Source organism: Labeo rohita, chromosome 17, assembly GCF_022985175.1.
Source record: "Labeo rohita strain BAU-BD-2019 chromosome 17, IGBB_LRoh.1.0, whole genome shotgun sequence".
Lineage (NCBI taxonomy): Eukaryota > Metazoa > Chordata > Actinopteri > Cypriniformes > Cyprinidae > Labeo > Labeo rohita.
This window is the reverse complement of record NC_066885.1, coordinates 1,556,271-1,575,514: the sequence shown is the minus strand read 5'-3', so window position 1 is coordinate 1,575,514 and position 19,244 is coordinate 1,556,271. Positions and strand designations below refer to the sequence as shown.

The window sequence follows — 19,244 nt, the reverse complement described above, 5'->3', positions numbered from 1 at the left end:
TCTGTCAAGCAAGTTGTGTCATGTTGTGTTAAGGGTTCAAGCGTCGATCGTGACAGTCAGACGGCTGTCGTGAGAAGAGCTGCAGCAGGAGATCACAGGCATGAAACTGGGGTCACGCTCGGCGTCTGAACGCTTTCACAGGCTCCTGCTGAACACAGACGTGTAGACAGACGTGGTGATATGAAGAGCATCGTATCTTCTGCCTTAGATTAGCTCACAGCGCAGATGCAGCACTTTCAGCTTTGACCTTTGACCCTAAAGCACCTCAGGTCACGGCTGGTGTTTAGTGCAGCGTTACACGCGACACATTCATGTGTTTAATCACATACTGTTGAGAAGTGATTCTGCTACAACATATAGGTTTAAGTAAAACTGCTTTGACATAATGGGCATTAAATACATATAAAATAAATTTTGGAAATTAAATTACATAATCTTACAAAATACACTATAATTATTATTATGTATAAATAATAAAAATTAAAGTTTAAATGTTTATTAGTTTATGTTTAAACTGTGTAATCCAAATGCATCAATTTTTTTTCAAATACATAAATCTTAAATTTAGATACAGACCAACTATTAAAGTAAAGCACAGAATGTGTGGAGTGTGAGCGTCTCTTAATCTGTGTGCTGCGTTCAGTCAGGAGCAATAAAGCGCCTCTCAAATCAGTCTTTCATTTAAACGACCCCTGTTACGAGCTCCACGTCATTAGGGTAATATAAAAATGAATGATGGCTTCCCAGATGCCCCTGTGTGGTGGATTTCCACTCATTCAAACACACACACGCACGTGTCAGGATCTGCAGTCACGCAAGCTTTGCCCTGAACGCAGACCTCGGCAGGAAAACCAGACACTCCAAAGAGTTTCACAAGTTACAGGGGAATAAATCATTTAAAGGACGTTTAAGGAGGCGAGTGTTTGTGAGGGACGAAAAACAGCACGACTCTACGTGTTTCTCCATGTGTTTGAGAGTCGGAGAGATTGCATATATCTCACATACCGCCATAGTGAAAAATAAACATACTAAAATGTATTTAAAATACATTAATATCATGCTAACAAGTACATATATGTACTTTCAAAAAATTAAAGTCTGCTAAATTGGAACAACTAAAGAAAATTCAACTAAAGAAATCCTTAAATATATTTGATTGTGCTAAAGTGGAACTATTGCAAGTACACTTTAAATGTTTTGCATTTAAAGACCAATATTATTTGTGACCCTGGACCACAAAACCAGTCATATGTAGCATGGGTGTATTTGCATCAATAGCCAAAAATAGATCATATGGGTCAATGTATGGGTTTAAATGTTTCTTTTATGCCAAAAATCATTAGGATATTAAGTAAAGATCATGTTCCATTAAGATATTTTGGTACATTTCTTACCGTAAATATATCAAAACTTAATTTTGATTAGTAATATGCATTGCTAAGAACTTTACTTGGACAACTTTAAAGGTGATTTTCTCAATATTTTGATTTTTTTGCACCCTCAGATTCCAGATTTTCAAATAGTTGTATCTCGGCCAAATATTATCCTATCCTAACAAACCATATTTCTATAGAAAGCTTATTCAAATGGTGTATATCAAAATGTGTTTCTGAAATCTCAAAATTAACCTTTATGTGGTTTTTGTGGTCCAGGGTCACATTTAAAAAACATACGATCTTCAATAGTGATTTTAAAACATATTTTAAGTTTAATATTAAGAAATGTGCATTGTGCACAAGTAGTACTCAGAAAAAAGTTTAATTACAGTTTTTATATCAGTAGGCTAAATCTCGAGCCATATGTCAGTAAATATGTTTGTATATATATATATATTTAAAGGAAGTCTCTTCTGCTCACCAATGCTGCATTTATTTGATCAAAAATACAGATAAAAATGTTAAATATTATTACAGTTTAAAACAGCTGCTTTCTTTGTGAATATATGTTAAAATCTAATTTACTGCTGTGATCAAACCTGAATTTTCAGTATCATTACTCCAGTCTTCAGTGTCACATGATCCTTCAGAAATCATTCTAATATGCTGATTTGCTGCTCAGTGTTGATAAAAAAAAATATAAAAAAATGCTGATATGTTTTATTTTTCAGTTCAAGTTTAAAGTTCAAGTTCAGTTTAAAGTTCAAAAGAACAGCATTTATTTGAAATAGAAATATTTAGTATTTTATCAAATATTTAAGTTCTTTTTAAAAGAGAACTTTCAAACAAAGGTGTGCAAGTATCATCCAAAAGTCACACTGACTTTCCCAAAAATGTAATGTAATGTGAGGTTGGATGATATTTCATTGTTTTTAAATGTATTCTCACATCATTCATGCACATATTTCAGGAGGAAAACTATAACTTTAAGCTTGTTGAAACTGAAATCTGAAGTCTAATTATGGCTATTAAATGAGGTATTCAAAAAATGAAATAAAGTTTCCAGTGTTTAGGAGGAACTAAGTACAAGTAGCGATGCTGAGGCCTAAACTGACTCTTCTAATGATCATTTGTAGAAATCTGGAAGTGTCTGGCAGCGCCGAGATGCTATTTGGACGTCCTCCAGACCACAGATTCACATTTGAGGTTGTGCGGCGTAACAGGCCCATCAGGGAAACACCGATCCGTCCGTCCTGGCAACTATAATTTAATCACGAAGTTCTCTGCTATTTACATTTTGGAGCGAATCAGCGTTCCATGAAACGTGCGACTCTCTGCCAAATCGGCGAAACCTCAAATCCGATGCGCAGTTTGAGGCTTTGTGATTAAAGTATGACGAGAGTTAATCGGTTTAAAACAAAGTGCATCTAATGGAAATGCAGATCATGCATGGAAGAAGCAACCTTTACAAGCATATAACCAACTGTTTAACTCTGGGTTCAAAACTAGTTAAGCTAATGCCAATTACCATAAAAAATCAACAACCAGTAATGTTTACACAGCACTTACAGTGGGCAGTTTGGGAGATTTAAATGTCGAATGTGAAGCTTTTATTGCTGATTGTTTTAATTATTTTGTATAAAAATGTGTTATTTGAGCTGTTTAAATAGTCGTATGTCCTACGTTTAAATTTATTTTATAATGAAGCCACATGGAACGAACCCAGAAGTCAATGTTTTGTTTGGATTTTTCACTTTTGAGAAGCAATACGGAAATATATACTTTCTTTGCAACTTAATTATTTTGCTTACAAAATGTTTTATCCACAAATGCAAGATTATGAATGTTACCCACTTTTCTCACTTTTAAGAAGATATTAAAATTTAGATTAAATCTTTGTCTTTGTCTCCTGTAAAGGCAACTAAAACTTTAAATGTATGCTCAATTTTGGGTATTTTTTGTATATTTTTTATTTAATAATAATTTATGTTTTGTAGCAAAAATTGTTATGTTTATTGTTGTTCTCCTCATTTATTTATTAATTTATTTATTTTAAATGTATTTTTTTTCTCTTTCTCTCTTTTTAAATTTTAATTGCTACATATCGCAATCATTGAATCCCTGGCTCTTTTCCATGGCGTATGATTTTTCCACATTTGTATTTCCTAAGCAAGTGTTAAAAAAAAACTTTAGCGGTTAAAGCACGAAACTACAAACAACATGCGGAGGAACATTGTTTTGTTCGTTACGTGAGTTGTGCTTCGGCTCTGCTATTCGACGCAGCGCGGATGAATCTGATGTTTTGAATCGGGAGTTGACGCTATAATTATGAGTACAGATGATGGCTTTATTCAGCGGGAATTTGACTAAGGACATCAAAATGAAACGAAAGAAAGACGGGTCTCCAAGAAATATGTCTTATGAGAAGGTAAGCTGCTTATATTCCAATGTTATTTTAGTTATTACATGAGTTGTGCTTTGGCTCAGCTATTCGATGCTTCGCGTTGAATCGACCGTTGAATGTTTTGAATCGCGTGGTGCCGCTGTGATTACAGATGATGCTTCATTCAGCGCTAATTTTACTAACGACATCAAGATGAAACGAAAGAAGACAGGCAAATATGTCTTATGAGAAGGTAAGATGCTTATATTCCAATGCTGTTTTGGCTTGTGAAATGAATTGTGTTAAATGTAACGTTACAAACGTTTGGTACCGGACATGTTACAGATAATGGTTGGTATTCCGATTCATATCCGATAAGGTAAATTGGTGGAAACTGGTTTACAGATTGGTATTGTTATAAAGATTGATTTGAAGGATTGATTTGTGAACGTGTCAAATGTGATTCTAAGCAAACTGTGTTGATTCATTGTGGGCGCTTTCGCTTTCTGCTTTTAAGCTCTTTAAAGGTTCATTTGATTTGACTTCAAACAATTACTACATCTCTCACTGCTTAAAATAGTCATGGGCGTTTTTAAAGCGATTCTTCGCAAAGCTTTTTTTGAATCATTTGTTTTGAATCAGTGATTCGGAGCATGTATCAAACTGCCAAAGTCACGTGATTTCAGTGAACGAGTTTAAGTTTGGTCATAATAACTGCTTAGAAATGTTTAGAAATTTCACTTGAACTCACAAATATTGTCTATGTGTGTGTATTTCCCTGATCTCGGATCAGTTTATAAATGTGTAGACATTTGTAGTTAGTCTCTTAGTGGCCGGATTAACCGTGTTCTCCATAAAACAAACCAAACCAATTAACACACACACATAATACAGACTTTTCATATTTAATGGTATGAAATGATTTGTTCATTGCAGTTCGTTTGTAGGTGTTTTATGAGTGTTTGGCTTATGTTTTCATTGCATTTACACCGTTTTGACCAGCAGGTGTCACCAGTGTGTGGCGTTTTGAGCGCTTTGGAAAAGTGAATCATTTTGTGATTGATTCAGTTGATTCAGAGTTTCTTAAAGCTTAATTTCTGTCATCACTTGTTTATAGGTATTAGCCTGCCATTCTGTCCTTTATTTACGAATTGGCTGAAATGCAATTGAGGAGAATCCGTCCCAACAGATTTATAATAGGCCTGTAAATACTTATTACAGTTGTGAAACACGTTTAGGATTTTTTGTTAATAGTTTTATTATGTACTCACTTATTATTACATTTGATTTAAAGTTTGGAATTAAAAAATTACACAGTGTAGATTTTATATTTAAATCTGAAAAGTCAGAAATGGAGTATGTTTGGTTAAGCTTTGATTTGCTACTATTGTTTTATGAACCACATTGTGCTCCTGACAAAAGAATAAAGAGATGTGTATGTATGGCAGTAATTACCCACTTGTGGTTTGGCACCAGTAATAATTCAGACTATTAATCATCTGCAGATAAACAAACTGTGCTCATTCTGTACGTCACTTCACCAGACTCCTGTTTAGCTCTTAACGCCGAACGAGGCCTTCAGCAGCATTTAGACTGAATCCTGTCTCATATAAAAGAAAAACTCATGTTGCTCAATAGACATGCCACGGACAATGTCTTTTCCCAACTATTTCCTGATACGATTCCACTCCTGCCACATCAGACTGAAAAGCTGATCCATGTAAACATTTCTGAGTGTCTCACAGACCACAGTCCTTTTCCTGGTCTTTCCCTGTCTCCAGCGAGATGATTTGCAGGAGAAGAACTCAAGCCACACAGGGAGAGTTCTGCCATATCTTGTCCAGGCAGATGAGCATTAAGAATCCGGGCAAACAAACATCTCTGACCGGACACTGTGATCTTTACTCATAAGTAGACTGCATGAAACTTCGTTCTAAGATTTGGCGTTTTACTGAGAACCAGCAGTTGTTTTTCGCCAGTAAACATGGAATATCATATAGGCTGACTGTGCATGCAGTGTATTGTTAAAATAGTCATGCATTCTCAGATCTCAAGGTCTCTTTATATGGCTTAGATATGACTTAGTTTATGTTTCTGAAAGTCTTATCTGCTCAAAAAGGCTCTATTTATTTAATTAAAAATACTTTAAAAATAGTCAAATATTATTACAGTTTCAAATAGCTGACTTTAATTTATATATATTTAATGTAATTTATTCCTGTGATGCAAAGCTGAAAACTGAAAGGATCTGAAAACTAAAGGATGTCTTTAATGTCACTTTTGATCAATTTAATGCGTCCTCGCTGAATCCCTACAATGTCTATATCAGCATTGTGAGTTTGACTGGAAGTGTCATTAAAAAACAACGCTGAGTTATTAGTGTTCCTCTGAGACCATAAAAAACATTCACAACTTTAGAGCCAGTAAATCTGAAATCAATTCATTCAGCTGGATTGGGGAGGTTTATTAGTCACTGTGAACCAGAACTAAGTATTGAGTCATTAGCTGGTTGTAATAGCAACTACATGCGTCACCCTGAGCCTTTACAGGGTCTTTCTGTGATCTCATTCACATTTCCAACTCATTCATGAGTTACACATTGCAATCTGAAACCTCACAGCGCCCTCTAGTGGAGCACAAGCATATCACTCTACAGCAAATGTATGTCAAATGCTGTCTTTTTAAATTGGAAACAAAAATATAGTAGCTTATCACTGATATATTTACATGTATGACGACAAAATAAATCAAGTTAATTTAAAATATTGTATTTAATTAACAGATGCATGCAGAAAATGGTTAACATTATCCACTGCAAAAGAAACAATATCATTGTTATTAATATTGTTAAATGATTTTCAGTGTTTAGCTGTCAGAAATATGTACCTAAAATACACTAGATGGAAGATCTGACGTCTTTACTCCTAGCACATCAAATTCTAATAATGAAAGAAATAATGTTCATTACAGTTTAAACATTCATAAGTTAGTCAAACAATATCTATTTAATAACCTTAATTACAGTTACCCTAAACTTACAGATATCAAAAATATGAGACTTGTAAAGTAGCTTTCAGTTACAATATTATATACATGTTAAATTAAGTTCTTAAAAGCTAATGATTCCGCTTACGATCATATTATGAGTTAAATTCCCATCACCATACAGAAGATTATGAAACACGCATTTTAAACTGTACTGAATATTGTAGTACATATGACTGTACTAGTATTCTGGCAGTCTACTGTTAACTTATCAGCTGTCTAAGAAACTAATTTTAATTAACTAAGTTTTAATTAGGTTATTTGTAGACATTTTCCAGACCATTCATGTTGGGTTGAACCACGGTTGTAGTGGAGCCGGAGCTTCTTGGATCATCAGAGAAACGACCAGCAACGTCATTGTGAATGTGATAGTAATACAGGAAGAGGAAAAACCCTAAAAAAAGGATCAGAAAAAATACTTTAAATAATTCTTCCTCCTCAAATACGCTTCACAGATTTAAGGTCGTTTGCATGATTTTTAAACTGTAACCAAGCAAATAATCATATTAATCTATATTAGTATAACAGCTATTATACCCCATTATAATTAAATATGTTAAAACAATGAATTAAAAATATTAAATAATTAAAAAAATTAATTAAATTATTATATATTAAATTAAATTATAAATATAAAATAAAATATTAAATAAAAATCGTTAAATAAATGATTAATAAAATAATTTGCTAACATTTGCCAAAATAAATAGAAGTATTCTACTAAACCAGATGCACTAATGCATGTGATTGTTTCTCACCCTGAAACGAGTTGAGCACAGTGAATATGTAATATGAGGGAATGATCATCGCTCCATAACTGAAGAACGCCACAGACCACGTCAGACCGAAGAGCAGGAACAAACTCAACACCATCATCAGCTGCTTTCTGAACGTCTTTCTCTTGCCGTCAGTCGCTCTTATGATTCTGGCCTGAACGACCTTAGTGACGATGATGATGAAGATTCCTGTCGTGAAGATGAAAACTAAAGCGTAGTAGCCGATGTTCACTATGTAGTGAATGTAAGGATTTGTAATCCAGCACCTGGAATTAGAAAAGAATGAAATATAATTAAAAAGACAATCAGAGGACATGCATAAATTTACATTTAAATTTACAAAACTTACATTCGTGAAATTTTTTCAGATGATGTTTTTAGGATCAGTGTTTTATATTCTCCTACAGAAGCAATAGCTATGACTATTGGAGTGGGAAATGCTGAAAACAAACAGAGACAAGGATTACTATAGTTAAAAAACTAAACCTAAAAACATTAAAAAATTAATTAATAAATAAATATTTTAAATTAATGAAAATTAAAAATTAAATATATTAAAGTTTAATAAAAACTACATAGACACATTTTAAAAAGTTTAAAAAGTTATTTATTAAAATGCTAAAATAATAAAAATAAAAAAAGATAAAAGTATTTATAAAAATATTTAAAATACTAAAACATAAAAAAAACAATTTAAAATAATAAATAACTTTAGTATCTTAATGATACTAAAATAGGTGTTCAGATGCTGTCATAGGAACAGCTCAAGAAAAGGACAAAAACACCATAACACCATATGACTTGTGCAATATACTGTTTTCTTTTTCAGTGGAACTTACAATTGGACTAGATGGTTTGAAGCTATAGATTTTTTTTTTTTGCGCTGTAACTCACCCCAGCCCAACACGGTGATCTTCCTCATGTAGTTTGTGATGGTGACGTTCTGTCTGATGAGCCATAAGTACATATGAAGAGCTTGAATGAAGAACCAGGTGAATGAGGCCAGCATGGAGTAATGCAGGACCAGCGCTATGAAGACGCACGCAGTGTTGTCTTGTGTGTTAGCGACGCTCTCGTTTGACAAAAACGCAGCATTCAGTAGACACAAAGACACAAACATGTTCATCAAGATCTTCGTGGCCTGATTTGATCTGGCTTTCCTATTAAAACATAGAAAAAAATCATTTTTTGTAACCTAGGCTATTTTGTAAAGTAAACAAAACTAACTATATATGAAGATACTGTACCGCAGCAGGAAATGCATGAATAAAGCGATGGACAGAAAAAACATGGAGATTCCGCAGCCGATAGAAGTGATGAGAGTCAATGATTCCAGATGCGGCGCTGTTTCATTTGCATCTGACTGAGGGATCTGAGAAAACAAAACACACAGATCGGTGCGTTAGCAAGTATCAGATCTTGTTAGCAAATTTTAAAAGTTTCTTTTGTCATCTTTAATACGTTCACTTGCATGTAGACTAAAAGACTTTGATATTGATTTAATGGGGTCTTAAAATAAAACATGAATGATGAAAGCGCAAATTCTACTCTGAGAAGTTTCTCACCATCAGCACTGCAAAGAACGTCAGATGTGAGCAGGAGCACTGTATGGTGTTGTTGATTTGCTCTGTCTCACAGCCGGACGTTGTCCATTTAAGTTCTCCTTTAAAGAAAAGAGAGCAAATTGTAATTATATAAAATAAACTGGGTTTGTTGATTAAAACTGATCAGTAAAGCCAGAAATAAATGTACCTTTGCCATCCCAAGAAACACAGGACGCTTCACCAACCTATAAGAACACATTTGATTTATATTTTGCTTTCACAGTTTTTTTTTTTTTTATGTATATTAAATAAATTTTGCAAGAACCTTTATTGCCATATTTTTCTGTTTAATGGACATCTCAATATCGTCGGTAAGATTGGAGATTTTGGCCCCCATCGTTATTCCGTAACTCTCATTGTTCAAAATATTAGTATAATTCTAAATCAGAAACCATAAAGCAATGAAATATAAATGTTTGTGAATTCAACACAACAGGAAACATTTGTCCAGTTGAATTTTAGAGAATCGTCTTTCCATACAACAAGAGGTGAAAGATAAAAATACAACATAGAATACAGTACCGTATTTCCCATGTTTCTGAACCGCAAAACTCCAACAAATGCCCTTTCATTTCTTTCCAGACGTGCTTTATCAAAGGCCTCACTGGGAATCTTTACAGACCAGGGAGAATCTGTCTCCAGGTCACTTTGACAGTCAAGAATCTGTGAAAAGAAGAATTAGCTTTGATAAATGATGAATGTGTTTTAATAACTTTAATGCTTCTCAGGTCTTACGTTCATCACATTCTGATCTGAAGAGTAGCAAAAGTCTTCAGTTTCTGTGTTATTGGCTTGTATTTGGAGAACACCAATAACATCCCCCATGTCAATCACTGCACTGAGTTTATCTTTTTCCATCTCCTTCACCAGAGACGTCATATTGTTCAAGGCGTCTCTGCAAAATGTATTTAATCACTTGATATTATTTAATAGAGATTTAATTTTAAAAGTCAATGGTAATCACACACTTACGATGCTTTTGCAGGATCAATAAATCCATCCTCGTCTTTAATAATTTCAGGTAGACTGATATTTGTCTCAGGTTGTTTGATACAGGCAGTTTTGTTCCCTTGACTACAAGGAGTATTTGTTTTATTGCAGGTCACACACGTCCACTGATCTGTCTTGTCTTTTAAACTTAGAATGTATCCACTTTTTTTCTCTTTAGCACATAGAAATAAATCAGGGATGTATTTTGTTATGTCTGCATCTCAAAAATTTTAAATAATTGCACATTCATAAACCTAGAAACATGTGATCTCATCATTGTAATGTTTCATCAATGCATGTTTATCACAATTAACTTTTTTTTTTATTAACTTAGTCCAGTTATTAATAAATAATGAGTCATACAACATGGATAACCAGATCTGTGCACAGAACACTGTCTGGATTATCATTGTACATGAAGTGAGAACATGCAGGAATGAAATCATTTTAAGCACAGGGGAATATATGAGGAGTAATATTAAACTGATGCTGAAAATAAAATTTAATAACTTCTTACATGTACCTTACATTGCACAATGTACTATTATCTTTGAGGGGAATTTTAATTATGTCAAATGATTGTAATGTAACGTAGTTTACCTGAGGCCTTAGTTGAGTATAAATTTTAAGACACAGACTTACTATTGCATGTAGAGAGTTTGTATGTAGCGTCTTTACATCTCTCTCCAGGATCAACAGCAGCGCATTTTGTATAATCTGAAGAGACCACGAGACACATAATGCAACACAATTTTCAATCACACAGTATATGGAGTTAGCAATAAAACTTTTGCAGCGTTGCACTGAATGTTTGCATGCTTATAATGGCACAGAAAACTAGGGATGGGCGATATGGGCTTTAAAATTTATCATGATAATTTCTGGTATTTATTGTGATATCAATGACGATAATTCAGGGAAATCCTGTTTCTTTAGAGAAAAGTATTATCTTTCCTGTTTTTTCCAAAATAGGGTGTTGTGGGCATTACTGAGAACACACATAATGTAATGTGAATTAAATTGTTTGTACTTTCTGTACTGGAAGCTCCTAACATTAAGACAAATTCCTTGTGTGGGTGAAACACACTTGGCAATAAAGCTCTTTCTGATTCGGGAGCCGGAGGGCGCCCTTGCGCAGAAACTTCACATATGCTTTAGAGTAGAAGTAATAGTACTGACGACGCTTCAGGAATCTCTAATCCAGTTATCGCTGTAGCTGAACAAAACACGGAGGAATTTTAAGGAAATTTGAAGACAATAAACATATCATTGCTACAATATATGGTTTGTCTGTGTTCTTCAAGCAATCTTGGGTATTTTTATAAGGATAAAGTATATATATATATAATGCAATGCTAATCGACATAGCCTTTATAATACTATAAAATAGTATGATTTCTGCCTCATTCTGTGATATAAAACCACAGGCGACCACAAAAGGTTATTTCAAACACTTGACCATGTTATTAAGTTAATTTAGAGAAAAAGCATGCCAATAAATACCTTTGGACAACAAGTTTGTAAACAGGCTCAAACACATACAAAACTGCATCGCACACTTGCTACTAGTACAGTTAACGTTATTCAAGGCTCAGACCGATTTTTGTGGCACTGCACAGTTTTGACCAAACCACTTCCAGATTGGAGCTCCTCATTTAATGATATACTAGTTTCACGTGCGCCTTCAGCATGTCACTCTGCACTGTCACACACAGAAATATGTCGACAACTAGACTTTATCGTTATTATCATGGGAAGACTATTCTTATCATGGGAAATTTTTTTTACTGGTATATCGCAAACATTGAGATATCGGCCATCCCTACAGAAAACTGCTTTGTAATCAGTGTCAACTTTATGAAAGTCAGCACACCACTATACGATGTCCATCCATCACCGGCCCCAAAAAATAAAATGTGAGCTAATTGTCTTTCTGAATGTTGATGTTACAAGTGTTCAAGATGTCCCTGGTTTGCGCCCCAGCGGACAGGAGGCCTTTCTGCGTGGAGTTTGTGTAGGGTCATCCTCTTTATGTCTTTTGCGCCATTGACATCTTAACACGGTAATGCCACAACGCCCTGAGAACCGCATTCGTAAATGAGCGTAGTACAAACACATCAGAAATTATACAACACACAGTTGTCCAATACATTGAACAAGTGAAACAAATACCTCATTGGCCGCTTGTCATGAAAAGAGTTCTTTTGAAAATCTTTTTGACTTGCGACAGCACTGATTTTAAACTTAAATGTTTTGTAACTTAGCAGAGCCTTGTGATGTACCCACTCATTATCAGTCCATCAGGGCGACTAACAAGCACGTCATTTCCATTCAAGTGATGCATTCTCGCACCCTTATGTTTTAAAGTACACCAAATGATTCTACATCACATTACAACACATTTTCATTTTTAATTATAAAATAATTAATTATGAAACAAATATACAGAACATCTATATAACAGCACTTACAGTTTGCATGTTTTTTCTGTGTCTGCATGGGTATATTCTGGGTACTCCGGTTTTCTTCCACTGGCCAAAGACATGCAGGTTAGGTGAATTGAAAATTCTAAATGCCCCCCCCCCTCCCCCCCCGACTTGTGTGTATAACACACAGAATCTCCATGAATATACATGCTTGAATGGTGTTAAGAAGTAAATAAACAAACAAACAAACAAACAAACAAGTGTTCAAGAAATGCAACAGTTAGTCTAAATTACTGAATGTTATCTGTCTGCTCTGCAATTTATTTATTTTCTACTGAAGTTGCTTGTAAGTTGTGTGCTTTCCTAGTTTGGATGCCTTTGCAGGTGGCAGGTTTTAGTTAATTTGGTTATCATGTAAGTCTGGATGCAAGATGCTTTGCTTTCACTCGAAGTTTGAAACTGTGTTAGGGAAAGCTAACAGGTAAGTGTCATTGTTTTTGAACTGAGCCAAGTAGTCCTCATGAGTCTGTACAGTAAACTCGCCTTAAACGCTGGCCTTGTGCATGCTTATTTGAATAAAACTATGACAAAGCAGTGCAGTAAAATGCAAAATGTCTTTCTGTGTGAACAGCAGTTTGTTTTCATAATTCAGTCTCAATTATATATTGTGTCATGTTGATCAAATTAGAAAATAGATCAAAAATACTTTCTCAGATTAATTGGTAGGCTAAAATATAATATAGTTTTATGTTGGGGTTTCTTTTTGTCCCCATACACTTCATTCCGTGAGTAAGTTGTGTGTTTTCATGTCATCAGTTTGCTCTTACGTTCACACTTGTTTTTTTAAACAGGGTTGTTCTGCCTTAATTGAACACGTAAACACTATATAAGTGGACAAAGTCTTACCTTTGCATATCTTGATTTGCTCTGTATAGCAGTTCCCAGTAAGACCTGATGTGGATTGTGTAGAAATTAGTGTAACACTTTCAATATTTAACTAATCTAAAATATTCTGAACTATTCTGAGAATAAAACCGTTGTACTGTGATCTGCTCTTCCAAACTCAATAACTTATTACAGTCCTTACAAGACAATTAACATACAAACTTTATCCAAACAGTTTGTTATATTATTTCAGTCTTGTGAGTGTTAGGATCTGTTAGTTTGCATTAATTGGCCAACAGTGATGACAAAATCATCAATAACAGCAATGATCAAAAATTTTTTTTTTGTGGTGTTGCTTCTGTTGTAAGATGACACGCACCTGCAATATCTGTATTCAGATCTGGCGAACATGGGCAATTATCTGGCAAAAAATATGTTTTTTTTTCTTCAACCATCTCATTCATTCTGACTTCATAATTCTGCCCTTGTTTTGTTATGTTGAAACTGTATGTTTTGCATTGTCCTGAAACAGAGAACATTTACATTTGTCCAAAAAAATAAAGTGAGTGTGAAAGTGATTTATAAATGAAATATAGTTTTACCTTGTGAAGAGATATTTAGTTTGACATTCATTATGTCAACATTCTTTTTCTGTTCATCATCATATGACAGACATTCCAGTTTTATGGCTGGAAAAAAAAGAAACGGAAATGAACTCAGTAAGTCTGTCAGTTGTTTGTCAGTGTTTTCAGATAATAAATATACAGTATTTACAGAGTCATGTTAGCAGTATTTTTCACATCTACCTGGATTTGTTAAACTACTTCCGTGCCAGAAACATTGATCTGTCGAATTGATTTGGATGTTGACTTTTGGGCCACTGGGGGGGCCCTGGGCCACCCACGTCTGGGTCACCAACAAAAGACAACTTTTGAGGTTATGTAACACTGTATGACATGATATAAAACTCTGTATTAGATCTCAAAGTTTAGATGCTCACAGCCATAATCTGTTTATTTAATCATGTTGTTTCTCGTTTTCTAATGGGCACCAAACAACATACCTATTGGCATATATTTCTCTTCAAGTTGAGAAAAGCAATTTTTAAAGCAACATACCTGTCTGGCCTGTAGAACAACAGATGATCATCAGCCACAGCAAATTCTGCTTTTGACAAGACATAATTCCCAGAGACAACAGCCTGTTAGAGACACAAGTGTTTCATTTAGTTTTCTTCAGACAGATCTCATAAAGTTGTAATAATATTCTTGTTAAATCCTTCAGATAAAGTCCATAGTTCAAGAGATGAGGGAGTTTGATGTGTCCACATATGAAGTTGTTGGATTATGAGCCGCAGGACACTGACATACAGTTCATTTGAAAACATGCAAATCAAGTTTATTTGGGCTTTAACTGGAAACTTCAGTTAATGTTGTCACGGTACCAAGATTATGATTTCAACACGACACCTGACTAAAATATCACATAAAATACAATAACAAAAATCTAAAACAACAGGAAAAGTAATTAAATGAAGAGTTTATTTGCGAAAACAGACAACTCCATTTTTTTCTTCTTCATTGTTTTATTGTTACCATGTTTTATTGTGTTTTTATTGTTAGTTAGCTGTATTTTTTTTTTACTTAATCAAAATAACCCAACTGCAGTTTGACTGTGATTAATTGGAATGAACAATGAAAAAACATGATTTTTGAAAATGGTTAAAAACTGAGAAAAAAATCTGTTTTTGTAAATGAACTCTTCAAATAATAGACGACCCACATTGAACTTACAGTTCATTATGTTATCTATTAATTAAGAAAAACAGAAATAAAACTGATATCTCTCTCTTGACCAGTGTGTGTCTGCCCTGCTTTTCAAACTTGGAAAAAAGAAAAAAGTTTATTTGTCATTAAATAAATACTCATTTGACGTATATTTGAGGCCATGAGCTAGTGTTGCAAAATATGACCAAAGTCTTATTTCACACAGAGTAATTTTATTTCATGATAACAATTTATATCGTGATATAGGCATTTTTGTAATTTTTACTTTTTTTATTAGTAATAAGAACATAAATGTAAATTTATTTTTAAGTAAATAACAAAAGGAAATATACAATAAAACAAAGATACAACACACAACTGTCTATTTAACAGTAGCATTTAGGTAAGAAATAGTAGCCTGCAGAAACTGAATAATCAAAATGTAAAAATAAAGCACTGCATAGCCTTTACTGTATGAATTAAATATGCATCAATCATTATTAAAACTAAAGTGAGTGATTTTTCTCTTTATCTTTTGTGTTTTGGTTAACATTAGAGATACAGACAACAGCAGGAATATTAGCCTGCTGTCACTTTAAGAGCTGCACGGATCCAATTATGGGTTTTCTTTCTCAAATGTTTACGTTCACTTAAGTCATAAGACAGTGATTTTAACATGATTTAACATGATTGTGTGTGTATTTGACTGTTAATGAGCAATAAGTAGTGAAAGAGATCTGAATTCATGTGATAGTCTGCGTGTGCTGTACTAAGTTCTTTTTCAAGCTTTAAGTTTATTGAGGAATCGTATACCATTTTAAAAGCAGAGTATCGTGAAAGCTTTTAGTACTGGTATATTGTATAACACTAATCCAGGTCCAGTTTATTAAGTCATCTTTGCTCACAGATAACAATATAAATATAGAAAATAAATATTTAATAATAGTAGAAACAATTTGAAGATGCTAAAGAAAAAGTAACTAATGGATTTCTGACACGATTTAGATACAGAAAATGTCATGTTTTGACACTTTCTTTGTGTGTTTGTGAATCTTTCTGTGTAAGTGACATTTGATATTTCGTGACCTAATGATTGACATTCACATATTTATAAGTGTCACTAAAGTAAATAAATGATTTTGGAGTCAGTCCATCATGATTAATAAAATTACATTTTATTAGCTCCTTTAAAATCATACGAGAAATATTTTGAAATGTAACAGAAAATTATAAGAAACATAAAACAATGAGTGATTTACTGATTCTGACTATGCGTGTTTTTTGTTGTTGTTGTTGTTGTTGTTGTTTTTTTTTTGTTAGTTGTGTTTCCAGTAACCAAATATGTTTCATATCCGTGTTCGTGAATATTATTAACCTGCTGTATCAAATGAGCATGCAGATGTCTGAATCCACAGGCATGCGGATATTACTGTCATCCTGAAGATGTAAATTTTTTTTTCTAAATAAGTTTCAGTGTTGTTTGAGTCACTCTGACACACACATGATGATTAAAATGCTTAAATCGAACAGCAGAATATCAGATCATATCAGAGATTTGAAAGCACAATTCAATCCTTCTACAAATTTTTAGTAACAATCAACAGATATTTGTCTTTTGTTTTGAGTGATTTCAGTAAAACTGACCCTTTTAGGGTCATAATTCTATTTTAGTCTAAGAGAAAGTCTTGACAAAAAAAGCCTAATGTCCTAATTATGCTAGTTATGAATATTTTCATACACAGCATTAATGCTGGATTGAGAGATGATTGTGTTGGAGTCGGTGTTTTCTGGATCATCTGAGAAATGACCCGCAACGCCATTGTGAATGTGGTAGTAATACAGGAAGAGGAAAAACCCTGAAACAAAGATCAGAAAAACTTATTTCAACTAATTCAAATACATTTCAGATATGATTAATGTCATTCGTATTTTTTTAAACTGACTGAATATAATCAGACTTTAGCTCAAATTAATCATATTAGTGTATGTATCATCACAACCCTGTTAGAATTAAATAATTTTTTTAAATTAAATAAAAAGTAAAAAAAAAACTTAACTTAAAAATATAAGTAAACATAAAAATAATTAAATATTATAATTTGTTGAAAATCATGAATGAATTAAAATAATTTGCTGAAATCTATAAAAAAAAAAAATAGAAGTATTCTACTAAAAAAAATGCACTGATGCATGTGATTGTTTCTCACCCTGAAACGAGTTGAGCACAGTGAATATGTAATATGAGGGAATGATCATCGCTCCATAACTGAAGAACATCACAGACCACGTCAGACCGAAGAGCAGGAACAAACTCAACACCATCATCAGCTGCTTTCTGAACGTCTTTCTCTTGCCGTCAGTCGCTCTTATGATTCTGGCCTGAACGACCTTAGTGACGATGATGATGAAGATTCCTGTCGTGAAGATGAAAACTAAAGCGTAGTAGCCGATGTTCACTATGTAGTGAATGTAAGGATTTGTAATCCAGCACCTGGAATTAGAAAAGAATGAAATATAATTAAAAAGACAATCAGATGACATGCATAAATTTACATTTAAATTTACAAAACTTACATCCGTGAAATTTTTTCAGATGATGTTTTTAGGATCAGTGTTTTATATTCTCCTACAGAAGCAATAGCTATGACTATTGGAGTGGGAAACACTGAAAACACACAGAGACAAGGGTTATTATAGTTAAAAAATAAACCTAAAAAAAAGAATGAATGAATGAATGAATAAATATTTTTTGTTACTGAAAATTAAAAATTAAATGAAATAAAATTTTCTAAAAACTATATAGACACATTTACAAAAAAGACAAAATAAACTATTTATTAAAATGTCCCCCCACACACAAAAAAAAAAAAAAATAAAAAATATTTTAAAAATATTTAAAAATAAAATAATAAACATGATTTAAAATAATAAAAACTTTAGTATCTTAATGATACTAAAATAAGTGTTCAGATGCTGTCATAGGAACAGCTCAAGAAAAGGACAAAACACCATAAAATGATCATGACAGTAGTTCATATGACTCCTGTGCAATAAACTGTTTACCTTTTCAGTGAAACTTACAATTGGACTAGATGGTTTGAAATGGGTGTTTTGTTGCTGTAACTCACCCCAGCCCAACACGGTGATCTTCCTCATGTAGTTTGTGATGGTGACGTTCTGTCTGATGAGCCATAAGTACATATGAAGAGCTTGAATGAAGAACCAGGTGAATGAGGCCAGCATGGAGTAATGCAGGACCAGCGCTATGAAGACGCACGCAGTGTTGTCTTGTGTGTTAGCGACGCTCTCGTTTGACAAAAACGCAGCATTCAGTAGACACAAAGACACAAACATGTTCATCAAGATCTTCGTGGCCTGATTTGATTTGGCTTTCCTATTAAAACATAGAAACAACTGTTTTTGTAACTTTGGAAACTTTTTAAAGTAAACAAAACTAACTATATATGAAGATACTGTACCGCAGCAGGAAATGCATGAATAAAGCGATGGACAGAAAAAACATGGAGATGCCGCAGCCGATAGAAGTGATGAGAGTCAATGATTCCAGATGCGGCGCTGTTTCATTTGCATCTGACTCTGACTGAGGGATCTGAGAAAACAAAACACACAGATCGGTGCGTTAGCAAGTATCAGATCTTGTTAGCAAATTTTAAAAGTTTCTTTTGTCATCTTTAATACGTCCACTTGCATGTAGACTAAAAGACTCTGATATTGATTTAATGGGGTCTTAAAATGAAACATGAATGATGAAAGCGCAAATTCTACTCTGAGAAGTTTCTCACCATCAGCACTGCAAAGAACGTCAGATGTGAGCAGGAGCACTTTATGGTGTTGTTGATTTGCTCTGTGTCACAGCCGGACGTTGTCCATTTAAGTTCTCCTTTAAAGAAAAGAGAGCAAATTGTAATTATATAAAATAAACTGGGTTTGTTGATCAAAACTGATCAGTAAAGCTAGAAATGAATGTACCTT

General features: G+C 33.6%; 2 protein-coding genes across 5 annotated transcripts in view; both read right to left on the bottom strand.

Moving 5' to 3' along the window:
• Window positions 1-6,483: 6,483 nt before the first annotated feature.
• Window positions 6,484-12,687, bottom strand: LOC127179685 (adhesion G-protein coupled receptor G2-like). Its single transcript, XM_051133370.1, has 13 exons — window positions 12,646-12,687; window positions 10,817-10,891; window positions 10,157-10,346; window positions 9,920-10,079; window positions 9,707-9,847; window positions 9,450-9,563; window positions 9,333-9,369; window positions 9,146-9,243; window positions 8,828-8,952; window positions 8,475-8,740; window positions 7,930-8,020; window positions 7,563-7,846; window positions 6,484-7,198 (listed from the first exon to the last, which is right to left on the bottom strand). Exons 1-13 carry the CDS (start codon window positions 12,671-12,673, stop codon window positions 7,062-7,064), a joined length of 1,746 nt encoding a protein of 581 aa, XP_050989327.1. The 5' UTR covers window positions 12,674-12,687; the 3' UTR covers window positions 6,484-7,061.
• Window positions 12,688-15,664: 2,977 nt separating this feature from the next.
• The window catches only part of LOC127179684 (adhesion G-protein coupled receptor G2), a 178,849-nt gene continuing 175,269 nt past the window's right edge, over window positions 15,665-19,244 (bottom strand). For 2 of the 4 annotated variants that reach the window (XM_051133369.1, XM_051133365.1), the window contains 2 exons: window positions 17,459-17,742; window positions 15,665-17,107 (listed from right to left, as the gene is read on the bottom strand). In XM_051133369.1, the coding sequence (XP_050989326.1) occupies window positions 16,968-17,107; window positions 17,459-17,742 (424 nt within the window). In that variant the 3' untranslated portion in view covers window positions 15,665-16,967. Of the gene's footprint in view, window positions 17,108-17,458; window positions 17,743-17,825; window positions 17,917-18,379; window positions 18,646-19,244 lie in introns of all 4 variants that reach the window. The other 2 variants (XM_051133366.1, XM_051133367.1) reach the window with 2 other exon arrangements.